At 42.3% G+C, this 23,695-nt stretch overlaps 1 protein-coding gene across 1 annotated transcript in view; it reads left to right on the top strand.

Moving 5' to 3' along the window:
• TBX2 (T-box transcription factor 2) overlaps positions 1 to 13,840 on the top strand; it is a 51,914-nt gene extending 38,074 nt beyond the window's left edge. The window contains exon 5 of the mRNA XM_070731022.1: positions 12,619 to 13,840. Within this exon, the coding sequence (XP_070587123.1) occupies positions 12,619 to 13,104 (486 nt within the window). The 3' untranslated portion in view covers positions 13,105 to 13,840. The remainder of the gene's footprint in view (positions 1 to 12,618) is intronic.
• Positions 13,841 to 23,695: the final 9,855 nt, after the last annotated feature.

The raw sequence follows: 23,695 nt of genomic DNA, 5'->3' as shown, positions 1-23,695 counted from the left end.
ATTGTATAAGAACTTTACGTTAATATAGAAATTCTAAAGAGGCAGCAGAAGGCTGTTATGCATGGAAGTCAAAATTTGATGTCTGGGAACGCGGTTTCCCGATCACGACCACAAAAACTTTTAATAACTTTTGATAGTTGAAAAAGGCGCTAGCAGATATACTACAATGGAGGGAAGGAGATACATGCAGAAATAGCCAGAAGGTATAAAATCAGATTAGTTTCAACATTTCCTCTTCTGCCTATACAGAGGGCCATGTTATCGTGATATTCTGATTCAGAATAGTAAAAGAACATCTGAAAATGTGAAGGTGCAATATTTCAATATTTATTGTAATTTCCCAGAGCTCCAAATATATAAGGAAAGTTTTTGTTTTTTAAAAAAGCACCTGTGGTTTTACCGGTATCTTTTCTGTTTTAATTGTACTGTCATTTTTTTCCCTTTATTCATTCGACTGAAATTGTTCCGGTAATCCTAGTTGCAGATAAGGGTTATTCCAAGGGCAGGCAATTAATTTTCCCAAATGGTTGCAGGAGAAGCTGGGGCTGTTACGGAGGACTGAACCAATAGGACCAAGACACTTACAAATAATTCTACAAATAATTCTCAATTTAGAGCAGTTCATTTAGTGACTACTCCAAGTTACGACGGCACTGAAAAAAGTGACTTAATGGCCATTTTACACAATTACAACCTTTGTATCATCCCCACGATCATGTAACAGAGAAACATAGAAGTCTGACGGCAGAAAAAGGCTTCATGGTCCATCTAATCTGCCCTTAAACTATTTCCTGTATTTTATCTTAGGATGGACATATGTTTATCCCAGGCATGTTTAAATTCAGTTACTGTGGATTTACCAACCATGTCTGCTGGAGGTTTGTTCCAAGCATCGACTACTCTTTTAATAAAATAATAATAATAATAATAATAATAATAATAATAATAATAATTTATTGGATTTGTATGCCGCCCCTCTCCGTAGACTCGGGGCGGCTAACAACAATGATAAAAACAACATGTAACAATCCAATAATAAAACAATTAAAAACCCTTATTATAAAACCAAACATACACACAAACATACCATACATAATATTTTCTCACGTTGCTTCTGATCTTTCCCCCAACTAACCTCAGATTGTGCCCCCTTGTTCTTGGGCATTAATTAATTAATTTGTTTGTTTGTTTGTTATTTGTTTGTTATTTGTTTGTTTTGTCCAATACACAATAATACACAATGAGGGTTATAGAGGATATAATCAGGTAGAATGTATTAAATGGGGAATAGAGGAGAAAATAAAGGAGTGAAATATAACTATGAGAGAATAGCAGAAAAAGATATAGGTATAGAAGAGAGGATATGTGAGATATAGGAGAGACAATAGGACAGGGGACGGTAGGTACTCTGGTGCACTTATGTACGCCCCTTACTGACCTCTTAGGAACTTGGTGAGGTCAACCGTGAATAGTCTAAGGGTAAAGTGTTGGGGGTTAGGGGACGACACTACAGAGTCCAGTAGTGAATTTCACGCTTCGACAACTCGATTACTAAAGTTGTATTTTTTACAGTCAAGTTTGGAGCGGTTAATATTAAGCTTGTATCTGTTGTGGGCTCTTGTGTTGTTGTGGTTGAAGCTGAAGTAGTCTTTGACAGGCAGGACGTTGCAGCATATGATCTTGTGGGCAATACTTAGATCATGTTCACTTTCCTATTAAAAACACTTCCCTCCTGAACCTGGTTTAACCCTCTAACATATTTAAATGTTAGAGGGTTAAACCATATGTAAACTGCAGTCATATTCAAAATAAGAGCAAAGCAGTTGCATTGCATGTAGGACACCGACTTTATTCATTCATTCATTCATTCATTTATTTATTTAAATACAAATTGAAAGTTAAAGAGAATAAAAACATGTAGTAGTAAATATCAGGGAAAGGATAGAAGAAAAGATCATACGAGAATAGAATACGTCCGTGAAGAATAGAGGAAAAGATATATGAATGAAATAAAAGACTTATTTTTATTTGATTTCTAATTTCAATTGATCTTTGCGCGCCGTCCGGAGAGGAATAGCCAAAAGAACAGAGGTCATTTGGGGGTCATAAAATGCCCAGGTCTGAAGTATTTTATTGTTTTAGCTTCCTGTTCTTAAGTGCTTCAATATTGAGAGATTGCAGAAATACTTTTCCAAATTAAGATTGCATCTCTGTGCACACTTAGGGGGGGTGGGAATGAATTAGGTTTACGTTTGGCGAGACCTATTTCTATAGATAAGTTTTTCCACGATTGCAGAATTTTTCATGCTAATTAGGATCTGCAGCGAGTCAAAAAAAAATAAAAATCACATATAACCCTTCCTGTGGTACAAGCTGATAAAGGAGATGAGCCTGTACTCTAATGGCTAAGGTCTCTGTCTTACAAGGCATAGGTCCCAGGTTCAAATCCCAGTAAGGGTGTGGCTACCTGATGAAGGCAAATAAGCCTGGAATAGATCTATAGTTGTCTCCCTTCCTTTTCATTATCAGCAAAATATGTTACACACACAACAGAATATAGTTTGTTGGCTATGAAACAATTAATAAACTGCCTTGGATATGGCCCTGGGTTGGTCCGAGAGGCAAAAGGAAGCATTAAGCTCTTCCCACATTTAGGTATACCAGGGTGATTCGACAAAAACACACATGTGCATGGGCGCACTCTCTCTCTCATTCTTACACACACACACACACACACACACGTAACATATTTTTACTGATAATGAAAAGGAATAGAGGCTAGTATAGATCTATTTCAAGCTATTTTGCGCTCATCAGCTAGCCGTACCCTTATTGGGATTTGAACTTTTTTTTTTTAAATATACTTTATTAGTTTATAAAAAAAGAAAACAGGGAAAAGGGGGATGGGAATACAAATAAGAGATGTGGGAGAGGGAGGGGGTAAACAGTATTTTTATACAACGTCTTATATATAGTATTGTATACACATTCCGAGTATTTGTCTATATGTAAATATTTTGTATTCAATATTCTTATTTGGATAATCTTATAGCTGTAATATTTAATAGTCCAAGAATAACGTGGAAAGGGAAGGTGATTGGAGGTGGGATAGAAAAGGAAAGAGGGAAGAAAGAAAAGAAGAAGAGAGAAGAAAGAGAAAAAGAGAGGAGGAGGAGTACCTGCAAACTAGCAGGCATTTGGATTGTGACGGCTTAGTTTGATTATGTTTGTTATTTTTGTTAGTGAGAAGTAATTTTAGGTTGTGATATTAGTAAGTTACTAGTAATTATCAAGTGGATTGAACTCAGACAGGGATTGTATTGATTTTGGTCCGAATTTCTATTGTGCATATCTTTATTTTGATTCATATTTAGAGATTTTAATTATTTTTTGCTTTATTGTCTTTAGAGTTAGATAGCCATCTGAACCATTTCTCCCAGGCCTTGTAGAACTCTGAATCATTTTTGTTTTGAATTTCCATTGTTATTTTTGATAGTTCGGCACATTCCATAATTTTGCTAATGAAGGTTAAATTTGTCGGAATGGGATTTGAACTTAAAAGATATAAAAGATATATATATATAAAATCTCCATGTTTTTTCACAAAACCCAAATGGCCTTTTTTCCCTTCATCTTGCGAGAGATCCGGTTGCGTTTATGCCTTTTAAAAAATTGTATTTTGAACCAGGAATGGGTTCGGGGTCGTGGTGGAAGTGCGTGTATGTGCTACTCTCATGCGCTGTTGCTCCTGGGCAGCGGTGGGCTATGAGCCAGAACGCTAAATTGCGCTCACCGCCGTGGCTTGTACCCTCTTTCCCCGAAAATAAGACGTACCCCGAAAGTAAGGCATGTCAGAGGTTTTGCAGAATTTGCTAATATAAGGCACCCCCCGAAAATAAGGCGTAGTCAAGTTTACATACGGTACGGTGGAAAAACATACGGTACCATTCAAAGCTGTTCATAGCGGTACCGTAATAATGTGGCGTCCCCTGTTGGCCCCTTCCATCGCTTTGTACCGTCCAGTACAGCAGACAGAGTGCTGCTGTCTCACCGCCATTACAGTCTCCACTACAGTGCATAGACTGTAGTTCCTCTGGTGGCCGGAAGCTGCAATAGCGGGAGTATACTGTTGTACCATATAAGTGCCGTCGTTTGTGTGGGTGGGTGCCATACTGACAGGTACCGTACCGTAATCAGTGTACCGTACGGTACACTTTCTTTGGGGGTGTCAGCTTTTCTGCCTGTGAATTTGTCTTATTTGAGAAATATAAGGCACCCCTGAAAATAAGACGTAGCACAACTTTTGGGCAAAAATTAATATTAGACAGTGTCTTATTTTCGGGGAAACACGGTAAGTAGCAGAAGGAGGTAGGAAAATTGCGCACGGAGCCGCAAGTGCGCCCATGTTTTGGCGAGGTTTTTTTGCTTCCGTGCATGCCGAAACATGGGCGCAGGTGGAGGAGCAAAATCGCGCTGGCCCTGCAAGCACTTACGAGCCGCGGTGGCGACCGCAATTTAGCATTTTGGCTCATAGCCCACCACTGCTCCTGGGTTAAACCGTAGGCCTTGTGCATGCGCAGAGTACCTCCGGAACCGCCTTCTACCCCACGAATCCCAGCGGCCGATAAAATCCCACAGAGTTGGCCTTCTCCGGGTCCCGTCGACCAAACAATGCTGTTTGGCGGGCCCCAGGGGAAGAGCCTTCTCTGTGGCAGCCCTGGCCCTCTGGAATCAACTCCCCCCGGAGATTAGAACGGCCCCCACCCTCCTTGTTTTTCGCAAGTTACTCAAGAACCACCTATATCACCAGGCATGGGGGAACTAAGACATCTCCCCCAGGCTTTCTTATATTTTATGTTTGGTATGTATGTGTTGTATAGTTTTTAATTGTTGGGGTTTTTTTAATGTAATTTTATTATTAGATTTGTTTCATTATTATACTGTTTTTTTATTACTGTTGTGAGCCGCCCCGAGTCTTCGGAGAGGGGCGGCATACAAATCTAATAAATAAAATAATAATAATAATAATAATAATAATAATAATATAGAAACATAGAAGATTGACAGCAGAAAAAGACCCCATCTAGTCTGCCCTTATACTATTTCCTGTATTTTATCTTACAATGGATATATGTTTATCCCAGGCATGTTTAAATTCAGTTACTGTGGATTTACCAACCACGTCTGCTGGAAGTTTGTTCCAAGGATCTACTACTCTTTCAGTGAAATAATATTTTCTCACGTTGCTTTTGATCTTTCCCCCAACTAACTTCAGATTGCGTCCCCTTGTTCTTGTGTTCACTTTGCTATTAAATATATTTACATAAACTTGGTTCCGGTGGATGGATTTCAAGCCAGAGGACAGGTTCGGCGGTGTGTCCAGGCAGCCATCCCTGCAGGTTCGGCAAGGGGGAAAAATTCGATAGAACCAGGCAGAACGGATATGATCGTGTTTAGACTAATCCCACCTACCAATTTACCTGAAGCTGGTCCCTATATTTCCCAGCACTAAGCCTTGTTTTTGAACAGATGCTCAGAATATTATATTGTGAAATAAAATCAGGATCACCCTGATAAATTGTTTTGGCAGGTAGGAAGGATGGAAAACAGCCAAGCAACATGGTTTCATTTTGTTAACAGGAAGAACAATCCAATTTAATTACAGTGTTCTAGTCCATATGACGAAGGGAGAGGGGAGATGAGTCACCCTTCCCATTAAGCATATGTCCAAAAAGTATTGACGCAATCCATAAATTATTTTTTTCACGGATAGTCCTTGATCCTGGGACGATAACTGAACCCCACAATTTTCTGCTGCTCAGCGAGACAATTGTGAGGCGGGTTTTGCTGGGTTTTACAACCTTTCTTGCCACAATTGTTTAAGTCAGTGTTTCCCAACCTTGGCAACCTGAAGATACCTGGACTTCAACTCCCAGAATTCCCCAGCCAGCATTTGCTGGCTGAGGAATTCTGGGAGTTGAAGTCCAAATATCTTCAAGTTGCCAAGGTTGGGAAACACTGGTTTAAGTGAATCGCTGCAGTTGTTACGTTAGTAACACAGTTGTTAAGTGAATCTGGCTTCTCCATTGACTTTGCTTGTCAGAAGGTCGCGAGAGGATTACGTGGGTGGCCGGTGGGATTCAACTTTCTTTTACTACCAGTTCTGTGGGCGTCGCTTGGTGAGCGTAGCAGGGGAAATCAAAATCTCCATTCCCTCTCCACTCCAGGGGAACAATCATAGAAACCTGGAAACATAGAAGATTGACGGCAGAAAAAGACCTCATGGTCCATCTAGTCTGCCCTTATACTATTTCCTGTATTTTATATCTTAGGATGGAACTATGTTTATTCCAGGCAGGTTTAAATTCAGTTCCTGTGGATTTACATAGAAACATAGAAACATAGAAGACTGACGGCAGAAAAAGACCTCCTGGTCCATCTAGTCTGCCCTTATACTATTTTCTGTATTTTATCTTAGGATGGATATATGTTTATCCCAGGCATGTTTCAATTCAGTGACTGTGGTTTTATTTATTTATTTATTTATTTATTTATTTATTCATTCATTCATTCATTCATTCATTCATTCATTCATTCATTCATCCATCCAGCCATTCATTCATTCATTTATTAGATTTGTATTCCGCCCCTCTCCGTAGACTCGGGGCGGCTCACAACATACAATAAAACAATTCATAACAAATCTAATAAATATTTTAAAAAACATTTAAAAACCCCATTATTAAACCAGACATACACACAGACATATATTGTATAGGCCCGAGGGGGGGGGGATGCCTCAATTCCCCCATGCCTGGTGGCAGAGGTGAGTTTTAAGGAGTTTACAGAAGGCAAGGAGGGTGGAGGCAGTTCTAATCTCCGGGGGGAGCTGGTTCCAGAGAGTTGGGGCCGCCACAGAGAGGGCTCTTCCCCTGGGACTCGCCAGACGACATTGTTTAGTCAATAGGACCCAGAGAAGGCCAACTCTGTGGGACCTAACTGGTCGCTGGGATTCATGTGGCAGAAGGCGGTCCCGGAGATATTTACCAACCACGTCTGCTGGAAGTTTGTTTCAAGCATCTACTACTCTTTCAGTCAAATAATATTTTCTCACGTTACTTCTAATCTTTCCCCCAACTAACCTCAAAATGTGCCCCCTTGTTCTTGTGTTCACTTTCTTATTAAAAACACTTCCCTCCTGAAATTTATTTAACCCTTTCGCATCTTTAAATGTTTTGATCATGCCCCCCTTTCCCTTCTGTCCTCCAGACTATACAGGTTGAGTTCATCATTAAGTCTTTCCAGATAAGTTTTATGCTTAAGACCTTCCACCGTTTTTGTAGCCCGTCTTTGGACCCGTTCAATTTTATCCATATCTTTTTGTAGGTGAGGTCTCCAGAACTGAGCACAGTATTCCAAATGGGGTCTCACCAGCACTCTATGCAGCTATACAGTGTTCAATACTATTCTAAATTTCCGCTACTAGTTCTCCAGAACTGGTCAGAATCTGCTGAACTCCACCTCTGCGTAGTGACCCTGAGACATGGAAATTGTCATAATTGCCTTTGGAGTATTGGCCACTCTAGCCAGCTTGGTGTCGTCTGCGGAGAGGGGCGGCATAAAAATCCAATAAATAATAATAATAATAATAATAATAATAATAATAATAATAATAATAAATTCCCCCTCTATCCCTTCATCTAAGTCATTGATGAACATGTTAAAGAGTATTGGGTGAAGGCCTGATCTTTGTGGTACCCCGCTGCTTACCTTTTTCCATGTGGACATAGACCCATTTTTTGATCATGGAAATGCTACAAAATTTTTTTGATCAAGGAAATGGAGCACCTCCTTTATGAAACCAGGTTGCAACGCCTTGGTCTCTTCAGCCTTGAAAGGCGGCATTTAAGGGGTGACTTGATCAAAGTGTATAAAATCATGCATGGGATAGAAAAGGTGGATAGAGAAAAATCCTTTTCTCTATCACACAATACTAGGACGAGGGGGCCCTCCCTAAAGCTCATAGGTAAGAAAGTGAGGACAAATCAAGGGAAATATTTCTTCACCCAGAGGGTCCTTGGTTTATGGAATTCCCTTCCAGAAGAGGTCGTGACAGCTGTCAGCCTTGATAGCTTCAAGGCAGGATTAGACAGATTCATGGATGCCAAGTGTATCAGTAGTTATGGAAACGGATGTCCATATGCCGCCTCTATGTTGGTTGAGGCAGGCAGGATTCCCTGGAGTACCACTTGTTATCACAGAATATCTCCGGGACCGCCTTCTGCCGCACGAATCCCAGTGACCACTTAGGTCCCACAGAGTTGGCCTTCTCCGGGTCCCATCGACTAAACAATGTCATCTGGTGGGACCCAGGGGAAGAGCCTTCTCTGTGGTGGCTCCGACCCTCTGGAACCAGCTCCCCCCAGAGATTAGGATTGCCCCACCCTCCTTGCCTTTCGTAAACTCCTTAAAACCCACCTCTGCCGTCAGGCACGGGGGAATTGAAACATCTCCCCCTTGCCCATGTAGTTTTGGTGTATGATTGATTGTGTGCTTGTTTTTCATATATTGGGGTTTCTTTTTTGGACTTTTTAACCTAAAACTGTAATTTAGATTGCTAAATATTAGCTTTGTTACTATGTACTGTTTTTACCATTGTTGTGAGCCGCCCCGAGTCTGCGGAGAGGGGCGGCATATAAATCCAATAAATCTAATCTAATCTAATCTAACTTGTTGGGGGTCAAGGGAAAGGGAAGGTCTTGCCTTCTCTTTCTGCTCAAGATCCCCATGGACAATTGGTGGGCCACTGTGGGACACAGAATGCTGGACTCGATGGGTTTTGGCCTGATTCAGTAGGGCTCTTCTTAGGTTCTTATGTTCTCATAACAGCTGTAAGTGTGAAAAATGGTCATAAGTCCCATTTTTTCAGTGCCGTTGTAACTTTGAGTGGTCGCTAAACAAAATGTTGTAAGTCGAGGACTACCTGTATCATGTTTTTGTTTTTTTTAAAAATGTTGACGTTTCTGCTTTTAGCTTTCTTAGCTGGACGCTGCTTCCTTTGCATTTAAAATTTATAATCCTGATTTCTTTCTTTCCTTTTTTAATTTTTTAATGTAGTTGTTTTCCCTTATGGGTCCCAGCCAAGCCGCTAAGGACTGGGCAGGATATACAGTTACTAAGCAAATAAATCGAGGAAGGGTTTGATGTGGGTGGGAAACTGCCGACAGTATTTATGGGAATGGAGTGGGGAAGGCTTTACTGGATTCCCAGGAAACCCAGCTGTAATTGCTCACAACTGTTGTGCAAACGAAGAAAGCAATTGTTAGACCGACAGCTTTGCCCTTCGTTTGGGTTTTCTAGCACCAAATTAAATACACCGAGAGTAGAGGTGCAGGTAATCCTTGTCTTATAGGGCCACAAGTGAGCCCAAATTTTCTGTTGTTAAGTGAGATGGATATGTGACTTGGGCTTCCCCAATGACTTTGCTGGTCAGAAGGTCGCAAAATGGTCTCTTCATGGCATCGGACCAGAATGTCTCTGAGACCGCCTTCTGCTGCACGAATCCCAGTGACCGATTAGGTCCCACAGAGTGGGCCTTCTCCAGGTCCCGTCAACTAAACAATGTGGGTTGGCAGGCCCCACGGGAAGAGCCTTCTCTGTGGTGGCCCCGACTCTCTGGAACCAGCTCCCCCAGAGATTAGAACTGCCCCTACCCTCCTCGCCTTTCGTAAACTCCTCAAAACCCACCTTTGTCGTCAGGCATGGGGGAATTGAGATATCTCCCCCGGGCATATACAATTTATGTATGGTATGTTTGTATGTATGTCTGCTTAATGATGGGGTTTTAAAAATATTTTAAATTGTAAATTATTAGATTTGTTATGAACTGTTTTATTGTGTTGTGAGCTGCCCCGAGTCTACGGAGAGGGTCGGCATACAAATCTAATAAATAAGTAAGTAAGTAAGTAAGTAAGTAAGTAAGTAAGTAAGTAAGTAAGTAAGTAAATAATTAATTAATGTGACTCCAGGACACTGCGACCGTCAGCTGCCGCCAAGTGTCTGAATTTTGAATGTGGGACCATTGGGGGCGGCTGCAGTGGTCGTAAGTGTGAAACGCAGTTCTAAGTTCCCTTTTTCCCCAAGTGGCAGCGTAATTTGAAATGGTCATTAGACAATTTTTTGTAAATTGAGGACTAGTCCACGACTGGGACCATCTGAGGTTCTGATGGAACTTACCAGAGATACCTATGACTTAGTTTTGAAGTTCACACACACGCAATCCAGATCAGGGGTCTCCAACCTTGGCAACTTTAAGCCTGTAGGACTTCAACTCTGAGAATTCCCCAGCCAGCTTTGCTTAAAACTTCAGGACTTCAACTCCCAGAATTCCCCAGCCAGCTTTGCTTTAAACTTCAGGACTTCAACTCCCAGAATTCCCCAGCCAGCTTTGCTTTAAGCCTGTAGAACTTCAACTCCCAGAATTCCCCAGCCAGCTTTGCTTTAAACTTCAGGACTTCAACTCCCAGAATTCCCCAGCCAGCTTTGCTTTAAGCCTGTAGGACTTCAACTCCCAGAATTCCCCAGCCAGCTTTGCTTTAAACTTCAGGACTTCAACTCCCAGAATTCCCCAGCCAGCTTTGCTTTAAGCCTGTAGGACTTCAACTCCCAGAATTCCCCAGCCAGCTTTGCTTTAAACCTGCAGGACTTCAACTCCCAGAATTCCCCAGCCAGCTTTGCTTTAAACCTGTAGGACTTCAACTCCCAGAATTCCCCAGCCAGCTTAGCTTTAAGCCTGCAGGACTTCAACTCCCAGAATTCCCCAGCCAGCTTTGCTTTAAGCCTGCAGGACTTCAACTCCCAGAATTCCCCAGCCAGCTTTGCTTTAAACTTCAGGACTTCAACTCCCAGAATTCCCCAGCCAGCTTTGCTTTAAGCCTCCAGGACTTCAACTCCCAGAATTCCCCAGCCAGCTTTGCTTTAAACCTGCAGGACTTCAACTCCCAGAATTCCCCAGCCAGCTTTGCTTTAAACCTGCAGGACTTCAACTCCCAGAATTCCCCAGCCAGCTTAGCTTTAAGCCTGCAGGACTTCAACTCCCAGAATTCCCCAGCCAGCTTTGCTTTAAGCCTGCAGGACTTCAACTCCCAGAATTCCCCAGCCAGCTTTACTTTAAACTTCAGGACTTCAACTCCCAGAATTCCCCAGCCAGCTTTGCTTTAAGCCTCCAGGACTTCAACTCCCAGAATTCCCCAGCCAGCTTTGCTTTAAACCTGCAGGACTTCAACTCCCAGAATTCCCCAGCCAGCTTTGCTTTAAACCTGCAGGACTTCAACTCCCAGAATTCCCCACCAGCTTTGCTTTAATCCTGCAGGACTTCAACTCCCAGAATTCCACAGCCAGCTTTGCTTTAAGCCTGCAGGACTTCAACTCCCAGAATTCCCCAGCCAGCTTTGCTTTAAACCTGCAGGACTTCAACTCCCAGAATTCCACAGCCAGCTTTGCTTTAAGCCTCCAGGACTTCAACTCCCAGAATTCCCCAGCCAGCTTTGCTTTAAACCTGCAGGACTTCAACTCCCAGAATTCCACAGCCAGCTTTGCTTTAAGCCTCCAGGACTTCAACTCCCAGAATTCCCCAGCCAGCTTTGCTTTAAGCCTGCAGGACTTCAACTCCCAGAATTCCACAGCCAGCTTTGCTTTAAGCCTCCAGGACTTCAACTCCCAGAATTCCCCAGCCAGCTTTGCTTTAAGCCTCCAGGACTTCAACTCCCAGAATTCCCCAGCCAGCTTTGCTTTAAACCTGCAGGACTTCAACTCCCAGAATTCCACAGCCAGCTTTGCTTTAAGCCTCCAGGACTTCAACTCCCAGAATTCCCCAGCCAGCTTTGCTTTAAGCCTGCAGGACTTCAACTCCCAGAATTCCCCAGCCAGCTTTGCTTTAAACCTGCAGGACTTCAACTCCCAGAATTCCACAGCCAGCTTTGCTTTAAGCCTCCAGGACTTCAACTCCCAGAATTCCACAGCCAGCTTTGCTTTAATCCTGCAGGACTTCAACTCCCAGAATTCCACAGCCAGCTTTGCTTTAATCCTGCAGGACTTCAACTCCCAGAATTCCTCAGCCAGCTTTGCTTTAAGCCTGCAGGACTTCAACTCCCAGAATTCCCCAGCCAGCTTTGCTTTAAACCTGCAGGACTTCAACTCCCAGAATTCCACAGCCAGCTTTGCTTTAAGCCTGCAGGACTTCAACTCCCAGAATTCCACAGCCAGCTTTGCTTTAAACCTGCAGGACTTCAACTCCCAGAATTCCACAGCCAGCTAAGTTTGAGAACCACTGAGTTGAAGTCCACCAGGCTTAAGGTTGTCAAGGTTGGAGACCTCTGCTCCAGATCACATGATCCCATCTGGTTGCTTGGCAAGCAGACATCATTTACCGCTCTTTGCCGCTTTCTATGCCGCTGATCACGTGATCGTGGGAAGGCTACAATGGTCGTTAAGTGCGAAAACTGGTCCTAAGTCACTTTTTCCAGTATTGTTGTAACTTGTTGAACCGTCACTAAATGAACTGTTGTGAATCTGACGAGACTGACCCTTTCTCCCCCATCTCTTCTTTTCTCCCTCCAGGGAATCCCACTGCCTACTTTCGGGGGACTTTTTCCGTACCCGTATACTTATATGGCGGCTGCAGCCGCTGCGGCTTCCGCCATGCCGGTGACGAGCGCCACCACCGCCAGCTCCCTCTCCCGGAACCCGTTCCTGAGCAGCGCTCGGCCTCGCCCGCGGTTCAACCCCTACCAGATCCCGGTGGCTATCCCTCCCAGCACCAGCCTCCTAACCACTGGGCTGCCTGCCGGTTTGAACGCCGGCGCAGAAGCCTCCAAGCCCGGGAACAGCCGGGAATCGAGTCCCCTTTCGGATCTGCCCGTCCCGAAAGCCAGCAGCGCCCAGCGGGCCTCTCTGTCCCCCAAGCCATCTTTGAAAGAATCCATGAACGAATTACAAAACATCCAGAGACTGGTCAGCGGATTGGAAACCCAAAGGGAAGTTTCCCCCGGTAGGAATTCCCCCAAGTCGACGGTTCATGGAAGCAGCCAACCCCCGAGAGCTTAGGAGCGGCTGGGAAAGTAGATCGTGTACAGCACACAGCGTATAAATATTTATTTTTTAAGGCAAAAAAAAGAGAGGGGAGATTGAGAGGGGATGGAGTCTAGAGGCGTCAGTAGCTTGGCATCCTACTGGAGGTGCAAGCAGAGCCCAGGGCCGCACAGAGCAGGCAGGGAAAGTATATTGCTAACCAGGTTTTCAAACTCGCGCTGCGATCTCAACAGCCCGCTTGTATCTTTTCTTATTTTCCGGCCCGGGACCGAGCAGAAGAGCTCTGTTTTTAGCCAAACCGCATCTCTTAAAAGATGAAGATGGCGTCTCTTAGGTCACCTCTGGCTCATTTTTGGGAAAAAAAAAATCCTTGGCACTTTCCTTCCTCCGCGAATTGAATTTTGAAACGCGGACGATGCCATAGGACTCGGTCCTCCGATGCTAGGAAAACGGAGAACAGGGGGAGCTTTCCGCCAAGCTCTAAACATTTAGGAAATCGGGTTCCCTATTAGCTGGAGGAGGCGAGTGACGTGTTGACAAGTCTTTCTTCTGCTCACCGAAGTCAAAGGCCACCGAAAAAAGAAAGGAAAAAAAAAGAGAGTAAAGTAAACGTGAACATTTCTCTTTCCGCTTCCCAAACTTTCACAATGGGCCCAATTCCACGTTGTGACTTTGGATCTTTCTCTTCTCTCTCTGCATATCGGAAAATTTACAGTGAAAAAGGAAAAAAGAAAGAAAGAAAGAAAAGAAACATAATATTTATGGAATAAAATGGTAATTTCTGTAAATAAGCTATAATGAATATCCCCCCCCAAAAAATATGCAAAAATTGGTATTAATTTATTTAGAGTTGTACATTGGAGTGTACATAATTAGAGTTTAACTCATGTTCGATTGTTTTCTTCCCCCCCCCCATTTTACGTGAACGTACATATATTGTAAATGAAGATCTGGTTTCACAGGTGCCTCAGGAGGGGGCCAAAACCAAGTAGGCATGGCCAGGGTGGAACCGTCTAAGCCCTGCCCACTTTCCCACATGACATTGAGGAGGCGGGGCTTTGAAACGCAAAGGGCGGAGCGACCATCTTGAATTTTTTTTTCGAATTTTTTGGACCGGCCACAGACTTCCCTGCTTGTTTAAATCTTTGTGAACGGAGGGGAGAAAAATTGCTCCATATCTTAAAAAAAAAAAATGTTTACCCCCGTCAGTTGGAAGACAATCATTATTTTTAAATCTGGCTAAAAAGGCCAGGAGATGATCGAATCCTTCAAAAGGAACTTGACAGGGAATAATATACGACATTCTCCTTATATATATATATATATAGTTCAAAGAACGATGAATAATGAGTGAATGATTTAAAATAAAATAAAAACTTTTACAGTGTGGGATATTCAAAGGAGAAAAACAACAAAAACAGTACAGGAAGCAACCTCAGATTTTTATTTTTCACTCCTGGGGGTGGGGGAAAAAGAAAGAATACCAGAAACTTTTAAAACTTATATGATTTAAAATATCACGTTGAGGGTGTGCTGTATATTGGGTTTTTTTTTTAAATGGCATAATTAGAAATGTGCTGGTTATTCAGGTATCTTCTCAGTTCAACTTTTGGGGATGAGTCTTCTCACAACTTTCAATAAAAAAAAAAATATTCAAAGAATTCTCTTTCTCTTTGGGGTTTTTTCCTGTCTATTTTTGACCCGGGACCTGGAAATGGACGGTGGGGTGGTTGGGTGTCAGTTCGAATCCTTGTGAGCCAGAGGGCGGGGGAACCTTTGAAATAGCAAATCTTTGGGGACGTGGGGGTTTGGTTAGGCAGCCCCACACTTTTCTCCTTGCCGCGACGGACCACGTCCTCTCTGCGATTCCCAAAGCCAACATCTCTTCCTCTTTGAGCTGAAACTCAACCAATTGGTGAGTTGTAGTGGTGGTGCAGGTAGGTAATTTCAAAGCTTGGATACCACTGATTGTCTGTCTCTGTCTCCATCGTCTATCTGTCTGTCTCCCATGCATCCATCCATCCACCCACCCACCCATCCATCCAGTGAAGGGGTACCAAACTTTTTACTACCACACTGTGGGTGTGGCTTATGCAGAACGCCCTGCATTTTCTTTCAACATCTTTCAGTGCAAATTGGGTGCTCTGGGGTGGAGCTCCATTTTTGCTATCCTATTGTGTTCCTCCCCTGTCCGGGCAGTAGCCCACCCCTCCCTCCGTCCGTCCGTCCGTCCATCCATCCATCCATCCATCCACCCAATGGCTGTAAGTTGAGGAGTAGCTATATCTGGCTCAGTAAGGGGCTGCAAAATTGTTTACTACCACACTGTGGGTGTGGCTTATTTTGTGGATGTGGCTTTCTGGCCCTGTGACCGGGTGGGAGAGACTTGATGATCATGTGACCAGGGGGTGGCTTAAAGGTCAATTGACTGGCTTAAAGGTCGCCAACTTGACGTCACTCATCTCAAGGGTTTGGGTTAGGGTGCCTGGCCTCTCCTCGCCTCAAAGAGATACAATTTCCCTATCAATTTACCATTACTGAACATCCAAAATATACTCTTTAATTCTATGTGTATATGCCATATGTGCATATACATATTACACACAGGCACAGAAATATATACATTATCTATTATATAAACTTATTCTGTCGGGCTCTCTGGTACACTCCTCCCAAAAATTCACAGGTACAAATTTCAGACACACACACGTTTGAAAATTCAAAACAATGTTCTTTATAATGAAAATTCACTTAAACCAAGCCCTCTTTTGGTGTAGCAAAGAGCACTCGTCTCCAAACAAACTGGTAATTTGTACAAGTTCCTTATCAGTTCTGAGATACTTAGCTTGCAGCTGTGAGGCAATTCACAGTCCTTCTTCTTTCACAAAGTGAAACACACTTTGCTCTGGTTTAGTTTCAAAGCGGGGGAAAATCAGCACACAAAAGGTCGAAGTCAGTAAAGCAGTCACAAAACACAAGGATCAGATAATCCTCCACAATGGCCAAACCCACAGGCTGCTATTTATAGCAGCCTCACTAATGACCCCAGCCCCATCCAACCACAGGTGGCCTCATTTTCTTTGATAATAATCTCTCAGTTGTTGTTGCCTATGCATCGCTCTCCGCATGCGTGGCTGTATCATTAACTCTTGTTCTGAATCCAAGGAGGAGCTAGATAATTGATCTCCTTCTGAGCTGTCTGCCACACTCTCCTCTTCCCTGTCACTCATGTCTTCTTGGTCAGAGGAGCCTTCATCAGGAGATTCCACCGGGGGGGCAAAACAGGCCTGCAGCATGTGGATGTCTCCCCCACATCCACAGTCCTTGGGGCAGGAGCTGGGCCAGAGCTAACCGCAACATAAACTGTACGTGTACAGCTCTTCTAAAATTATACACATTCACCCTCATTTACTGCGATAGGAAAAACATACCCAGAACCTAGAAGGAAAAAAAAGAAGAAAAAAAAATCAATTTTTTTTCTACTGGTTCTGCGCACCTGACCAAACTTTTTCTACTGGTTCTGTATACATGACCATACCCATTGGAGACCATCACTGATCTGACTGTATTTTAAAACAAACAAACAAACAAACAAACCAGATGCAAAAGCCATCGCTCCACATCCGGTCTTTTCATGATGCAAAAAAAAAAATTTTCCTTTGAGAATTTCTCTTCCTCAAAATTAGCTTTGGGGGCTTTTTTTTTTTTTGAATAATAACTCCTTTCTAGACACATAACCCAAGACTGCAGATAATAAAGTCTTAAAATCCAATTCACAGCAGCAACCGAGGGAGGGAGGGAGTGGATGGTGGAGACATGCACATCCAGCGTTTATCCGCGCAATCAATAAAACAATGTTAAGTGACAGCCTGGAAAACAGTCTAAAATGAATTTCCTGTATGTGCTGCCAACTACTTTAATAGACTGACCCCAGGGGTATCTGCTGGGGGTGGGGTTAAAAAGTCAAGAGGCTGCAGGGATGGTTTATCCACCCTGCCTCTTTTTTCATATGCAGTGGTACCTCTACTTAAGAACACCTCTACTTAAGAACTTTTCTACATAAGAACTGGGTGTTCAAGATTTTTTTGCCTCTACTTGAGAACCATTTTCTACTTAAGAACCCGAGCCCGGAAAAATTTCCCAGGAAATTTGAGCCGCCCCGAGTCTGCAGAAAGGGGCGGAGAGGGGCGGCATACAAATCTAATTAATAAATAAAATAAAATAATAAAATAAAAAATAAAAAATAAAAATAAAGTAGAATAGAATAGAATAGAATAGAATAAAATAAAATAAAATAAAATAAATAATAAAATAAAATAAAATAAAATAAAATAAAATAAAATAAAATAAAATAAAATAAAATAAAATAAAATAAATAAATAAAATAAATAAAATAAATAAAATAAATAAAATAAATAAAATAAATAAAATAAATAAAATAAATAAAATAAATGAAATGAAATGAAATGAAATGAAATGAAATGAAATGAAATAAAATAATAAAATAAAATAAAATAATAATAAAATAATAATAAAATAAAATAAAATAAAATAAAATAAAATAATAATAAAATAATAATAAAATAATAATAAAATAATAATAAAATAATAATAAAATAAAATAATAAAATAAAATTTGAGAGTGGCACAAAGACCCAGCCAGTTTCCTGCCATTCCCCCTGGGCTGCCAGAGGAGTCTTTTGGAGGCGCTCAAGGAGGCTTTGGCAGTCCAGAGCAAACAAAGCATTTTCCTTTCTCTAGGCCCTTGGACAGGGAAGAAACCTCTGCCAGCACCCAGAGAAAAGAAATGCTCCCTTCGCTCTGGGCAGCCAAGGAGTCACCACAGCAAAGGAAAGGCTACAAAGCGAGCGAGTGAGAGGAGAGGGGAGCCCTTCAGCATGGGAAGGAAGAGGAAGCAGGTAGCAGCAGCAGCAGCCAGTGTATGGGAGGCAGTATATGGGAGGCAGTTTTGCGCCGGGTGTATGGGAAGCGTGTGCTCCTCCTCGCTGCCTCAGAGTCCCTCTTTTTTTTTTAAGCCTTAAAATTTGGGAATTGTTTGATTCCGCTCACCTCATTTTCTTTCTTCCGCAGTGACTGTCCTCCTCTTCTTCCTCCTCCTCCTCCCACCCAAATTCCAAGCTTTGATTTATTTCCTAATGGGTTTGAATGCATTATTTGCTTTTACATTGATCCCTATGGGAAAAATTGCTTCTACGTAAGAACGTTTCTACTTAAGAATCTGGTCACGGAACGAATTAAGTTCTTAAGTAGAGGTACCACTGCATACTGCATTTTTCGGAGTATAAGACGCACCTAGACTTTAGAGATGGAAAACAAGGAAAAAGGTATTCTGAACCAAAGAGTGTAGAAGTACTAATATATTATTTAATAAAGTACCAGTAGAGCAGAATACTTTTTACAACCATGTACACTTTTACAAACTTCAAAGTTGACACTTTTAAGACTTGTGGACTTTGACTCCCAGAATTCCTCCTCCAGTCATGCTAGCTCAGGAATGGGAGCCCCTCTCCAAGAACCCGGGGCGGCTCACAACAATCATAAACAATGTACAAATCCAATATTTAAAAGACAATTTAAAAAAAACCCCTATAATGAAATAATAACACAACCCAATCAAACCATACATCAACCAAGTAGTTAGGGGAGATGTCAATTTCCACATGCCTGGCGACACAAGTGAGTTCTCAACAACTTATGAAAGGCAACGAGGGTGGGGGCAGTTCTGATCTCCAGGGGGAGCTTGTTCCAGAGGGCCGGGGAGGCTACAGAGAAGGCTCTTCCCCTGGGACCCGCCAGTCGACATTGTTTCACCGACGGGACCCGGAGAAGGCCAACTCTGTGGGACCTAATCGGCCGCTGGGATTCATGTAGCAGAAGACAGTCCCGGAGGGAATGCCCTGGGGAATCCCGTTTTGTGAAGTAAACTGGAAAGCCCGATTCACTTAACAACTCTGTTACTCACTTAACAGCTGCAGTGATTACCTTAACACCCATGGCACTAAATGGGACAAAGCCGCCCCGAGTCTGCGGAGAGGGGCGGCATACAAATTTAATAAATAAAAATAAATAAATAAAACACACTTGACAACCCTCTCTTTTAGCAACAGAAATTTTGAGTTCAATTGAGATTGCCATTCGAGGAGCATTAAAACTTTCCTATTTAGCTGTCCGAGTTTTAATTGTCTCTTATTATCGCTTTAAAAACTATTATATTATAAGCTGCTCAGAGTTCTGAAATGGGCAACATGAAAATGGAATACCGCGTTTCCCCAAAAATAAGATCCTATCTTATACACTGCTCAAAAAAATAAAGGGAGCACTTAAAAAACACAATATAACTCCAAGTAAATCAAACTTCTGTGAAATCAAACTGTCCACTTAGGAAGCAACACTGATGGACAATCAATTTCACAGGCTGTTGTGCACATACAACTTTGTACAGAACAAAGTATTCAGTGAGAATATTTCATTCATTCAGATCTAGGATGTGTTCTCTGAGTGGTCCCTTTATTTTTTTGAGCAGTATATATTTTTTTGAACCCCGAAATAAGTGCTTGGCCTTATTTTGGGGAAGGTCTTATTATTTTGGGGTACAAGGAATAAGACAGGGTTCCTATTGCCGTCATATCCGATTTCCAGCTCTGTCTCCCTAACTGTTGTGGTTGGCTCTAGCCTAGCTCCTTCCCCAGGGAATGGGGAGGTGGATGCAGGGGAAACTTCAACATGTCACAGGCCTGTGTTATTGCCGACAGAATCAGGTCAGAGTTTAGTTTCCTTGGACGAAGAAGAAGGTGGGAGTGACTCGGCAGAGGAGGGCTTGGCACACAGCCAAGGCAGTCAATCTCCCTTATCTTCTATTGCTTCAGATGATGACATTTTGGACCCACGCAAGCACAGAATTATGCGTAGAAGAGACCAAGTAAGAACATATTACAGGAAATAAGGGAGGCCACCTGTGTTTGGGTGGGGCTCCAGTAATTAGGGCTGCTGCTATAAATAGCAGCATGTGGGTTTGGCCATTGTGGAAGAATATTTGTTCGCAGTTTCGTCAGGAATCTTGTGTTGCTGGACTTTGTTGCTTTTTCACGCCTTTGAAACCAAAGCAGAGCAGTGTGTGTGTGTGTGTCTCACTTCATTGGAAGAAGAAGGGGTGTGAAGTTTCTTCACAGCTGCTGGCTAAGTACTTAATGACTGCTTAAGGGAAATTGTACAGACTACCTGGTTGTTTTGGGAAGAGTGCTCTTTGCAATACAAAAAGAGTGCTTAGTTTATTTTGACTTTTGTGATAAAGAACATTGTTTTGAATTTTCGAATGGGTGTGTGTCTGAAATTTGTACCCTTGAATTTTCAGGAGGCTCCTATCAGAGAGCCCGGGAGAACACTAACCCTAGCCAGAGAAAATGTCAGGGACTGCCTCGGTGGTGCAGTGGTTAGAGTGCAGTACTGCAAGCTACTTCTGCTGATCATCGGCTGCCAGCAGTTTGGCTGATCGAATCTCAGTAGGCTCAAGGTTGACTCAGAATGGGTTGCTACTCCCGCAGGGGAAAAGCGGACACAATGGGGGTAGTAAGTTTATGCACTATTTATTGAATATTTAATAGTTTTTTATTGTCCTTCCTCCTCTAGTACCTTAGTATGATCCTTAATTACTTTTAAAATAGGAAATAATTAAATAGTATATTCTGCCCAAAAAAGCTTTAATCATTTAAATCATTATCTAGAGCTGAACTTTTATAGCAATGAAAGAAAATCGAGCTCCTTGCCTAAACTGTTATCATACTGAACCTTGTGTGTTTAATACAAAACCTCAAAACATTACTGTGCTCCTCAACCAATAATGCTGTTTATCATTTGTCCTTTTTGTGGCTGTTCAAATAATGGGACTTCATCAACTGAAAAAAAGAGTCCAAGCACCTCTTTGAAACCTTATCTTGGTCGGTAAGCCACTCCCACCCAGCCACATGACTTTTAAGCCACCCTGGTCACATGATTGTCAAGCCACTCCTACCCAGTCACATGACGATCAAGCCTCACCCACAAAATAAGCCACGCCCACAGTGTGGCAGTAAAAATTTTGGCAGCCCATCACTATTCCAAGGTCGGTCATATGAGCACCCAGATTGTTGGGGGCAATAGGCTTACTCTCTGTAAAGCGCTTAGAGAGGGCATATAAATCCAAGAAAGAAAGAAAGAAAGAAAGAAAGAAAGAAAGAAAGAAAGAAAGAAAGAAAGAAAGAAAGAAAGAGGGAGGGAGGGAGGGAGGAAGGAAAGAAGGAAGGAAGCAAGGAAGAAAGAAAGAAAGAAAGCACCGTGAAGCAGTATATGTCTAAATGCTATTGCTATGCATTTACTAATATCGAATGACCTAAGTGCTAAAGCCCACTGCAACAATATCGCCAAAAAAGCTTCTAGAGTTGTTAACCTGATCCTACGCAGCTTCTGCTCAGGCAATCTCACACTACTCACAAGAGCCTACAAAACTTTTGCCAGACCCATCCTAGACTACTGCTCATCTGTCTGGAACCCATACCACATCTCAGACATCAACACCATTGAAAACATCCAAAGATACTTCACCAGAAGAGCCCTTCACTCCTCCACTTAAAACAGAATATCCTACGAAAATAGACTAACAATCCTGGGCCTAGAAAGCCTAGAACTACGTCGCCTAAAACACGATTTAAATATTGCCCACAAGATCACATGCTGCAACGTCCTACCAGTCAATGACTACTTCGGCTTCAACCGCAATAACACAAGAGCACGCAACAGATTCAAACTTAATACGAACCGCTCCAAACTTGACTGTAAAAAATATGATTTCAGCAATCGAGTTATCGAAGCGTGGAACTCATTACCGGACTCAATTGTGTCAACCCCTAACCCCCAACACTTCTCCCTTAGACTCGCCATGATTGACCTCTCCAGGTTCCTAAGAGGCCAGTAAGGGACGTACATAAGTGCACTGGTGTGCCTTTCGTCCCCTGTCCAATTGTCTTTCCTCTCTTTCACCTATCATATATATTCTCTTCCTTTCATATATCCTCTCCTCTAAGTTCACTTTTACCCTTATACATATTACCACATGTCTATTTTCTTCCTATGTATTTGTGCATTGGACAAATGAATAAAAAAATTTAAAAAATTTAAAAAATAAAAATTTTCAGGGGATGGCTTATTTTTTGGGGGGGGGGGAAACATTGTAAACAAACAAATAAATCAATTCTGCCCTTTTATGTTAAAACCCAAAAGAGCATTTAGTTAATATGAGTTAACCTGCTGTCCCAACCCAGCTAACAATTGATATACTGTAGTCTCATTTTACAGGTTTCCCCCCCCCTCCATCATAGTTTCTTAAACAGTGTTTATATAAAACCTATAAAGTTCCAGGGTTCTTAACACATGTTAAAATTCCAAATTTGGACTTCTTTCCTCCCCCCCTCCTTCCTTTTTTCCTGGTTCCTCTCTTCTATCATCCTTTCTCTGGTTTCAAAAAAACCCGAGAGCCGCACTTTTTCTTTAAAATTTGGGGGGGGGGGAAAGAAAGAAAGAATAAAAATATGTTTGTTATTATTTTCAATTAGAGGATGTGTAGGAAGTTTGCAATGAATCCCAACGGGGCCTGCATTTCATTTTGATCAGGAAAGATTAAAATGCTTGAATTCACACCGACATCCGCTTCGCATTACAGAGATATAAACGCAGGAGGGGAGGGCAGGCGGGCGGGAGGGGCACGCTTGGGCGAAGACTGATTTAAAGCGACAGCCCAACCGAAACAGCTCTGGAGCAAGAGGAGAGGCGAGGCTGCAGAGTGTTTTTGTGTTGCGTTTTAAACAACAACTTAAGGACTCCGATAGGCCATAAAATCGTCCATCCTCCGTTCCTCTTGATTCTGGCTGCCAATGTAAACCTTTCCTCTTTGAAACGGATCTTCGACTTAATTATGTTTGCAAAATATGCTTATCATCCTTACAGAAACCAGCCCTTGATGGTTAGCCTTATTTTGATTCGTTTTATTGGATTTTGGCACACTGCATTTTCGGGAATTTATCTGCTCCCTCCCCACCCGGATGTTTGAACAACTTACACAGACATGGAATATTACTCCAGGGTGTCCTCGATTTACAATAGACTCCTGCCCTGAGTCCATGGAGAAGGTCAGCATACAAGGGTCGCCCAGAAAGTAATGAAAGTCTCCGAACTGATTTAACTGTTGTTCATAAAATTATACACCATAATGTAATCCCTGTCAGTGACTACTTCACCTTTAACAACAACAACGCAAGAGCACGTAATATTCAATTCAATTCAATTCAATTTATTAGATTTGTATGCCACCCCTCTCCGAAGACTCGGGGCGGCTCACAACAACAATAAAAACAGTATAACAATGGAACAAATCTAATAATAAAATTACATTAAAACCCCCCAACAATTTAAAAACCATACAACACATACATACCAAACATAAAATATAAGAAAGCCTGGGGGAGATGTCTTAATTCCCACATGCCTGGCGATATAGGTGGGTCTTGAGTAACTTGCGAAAGACAAGGAGGGTGGGGGCTGCTCTAATCTCTGGGGG

This window comes from Erythrolamprus reginae, chromosome 1, assembly GCF_031021105.1.
Source record: "Erythrolamprus reginae isolate rEryReg1 chromosome 1, rEryReg1.hap1, whole genome shotgun sequence".
In the NCBI taxonomy this organism is placed as follows: Eukaryota; Metazoa; Chordata; class Lepidosauria; order Squamata; family Dipsadidae; genus Erythrolamprus; species Erythrolamprus reginae.
Note: the sequence above shows the minus strand (reverse complement) of the source record. Positions and strands in the feature narration are given on the sequence as shown.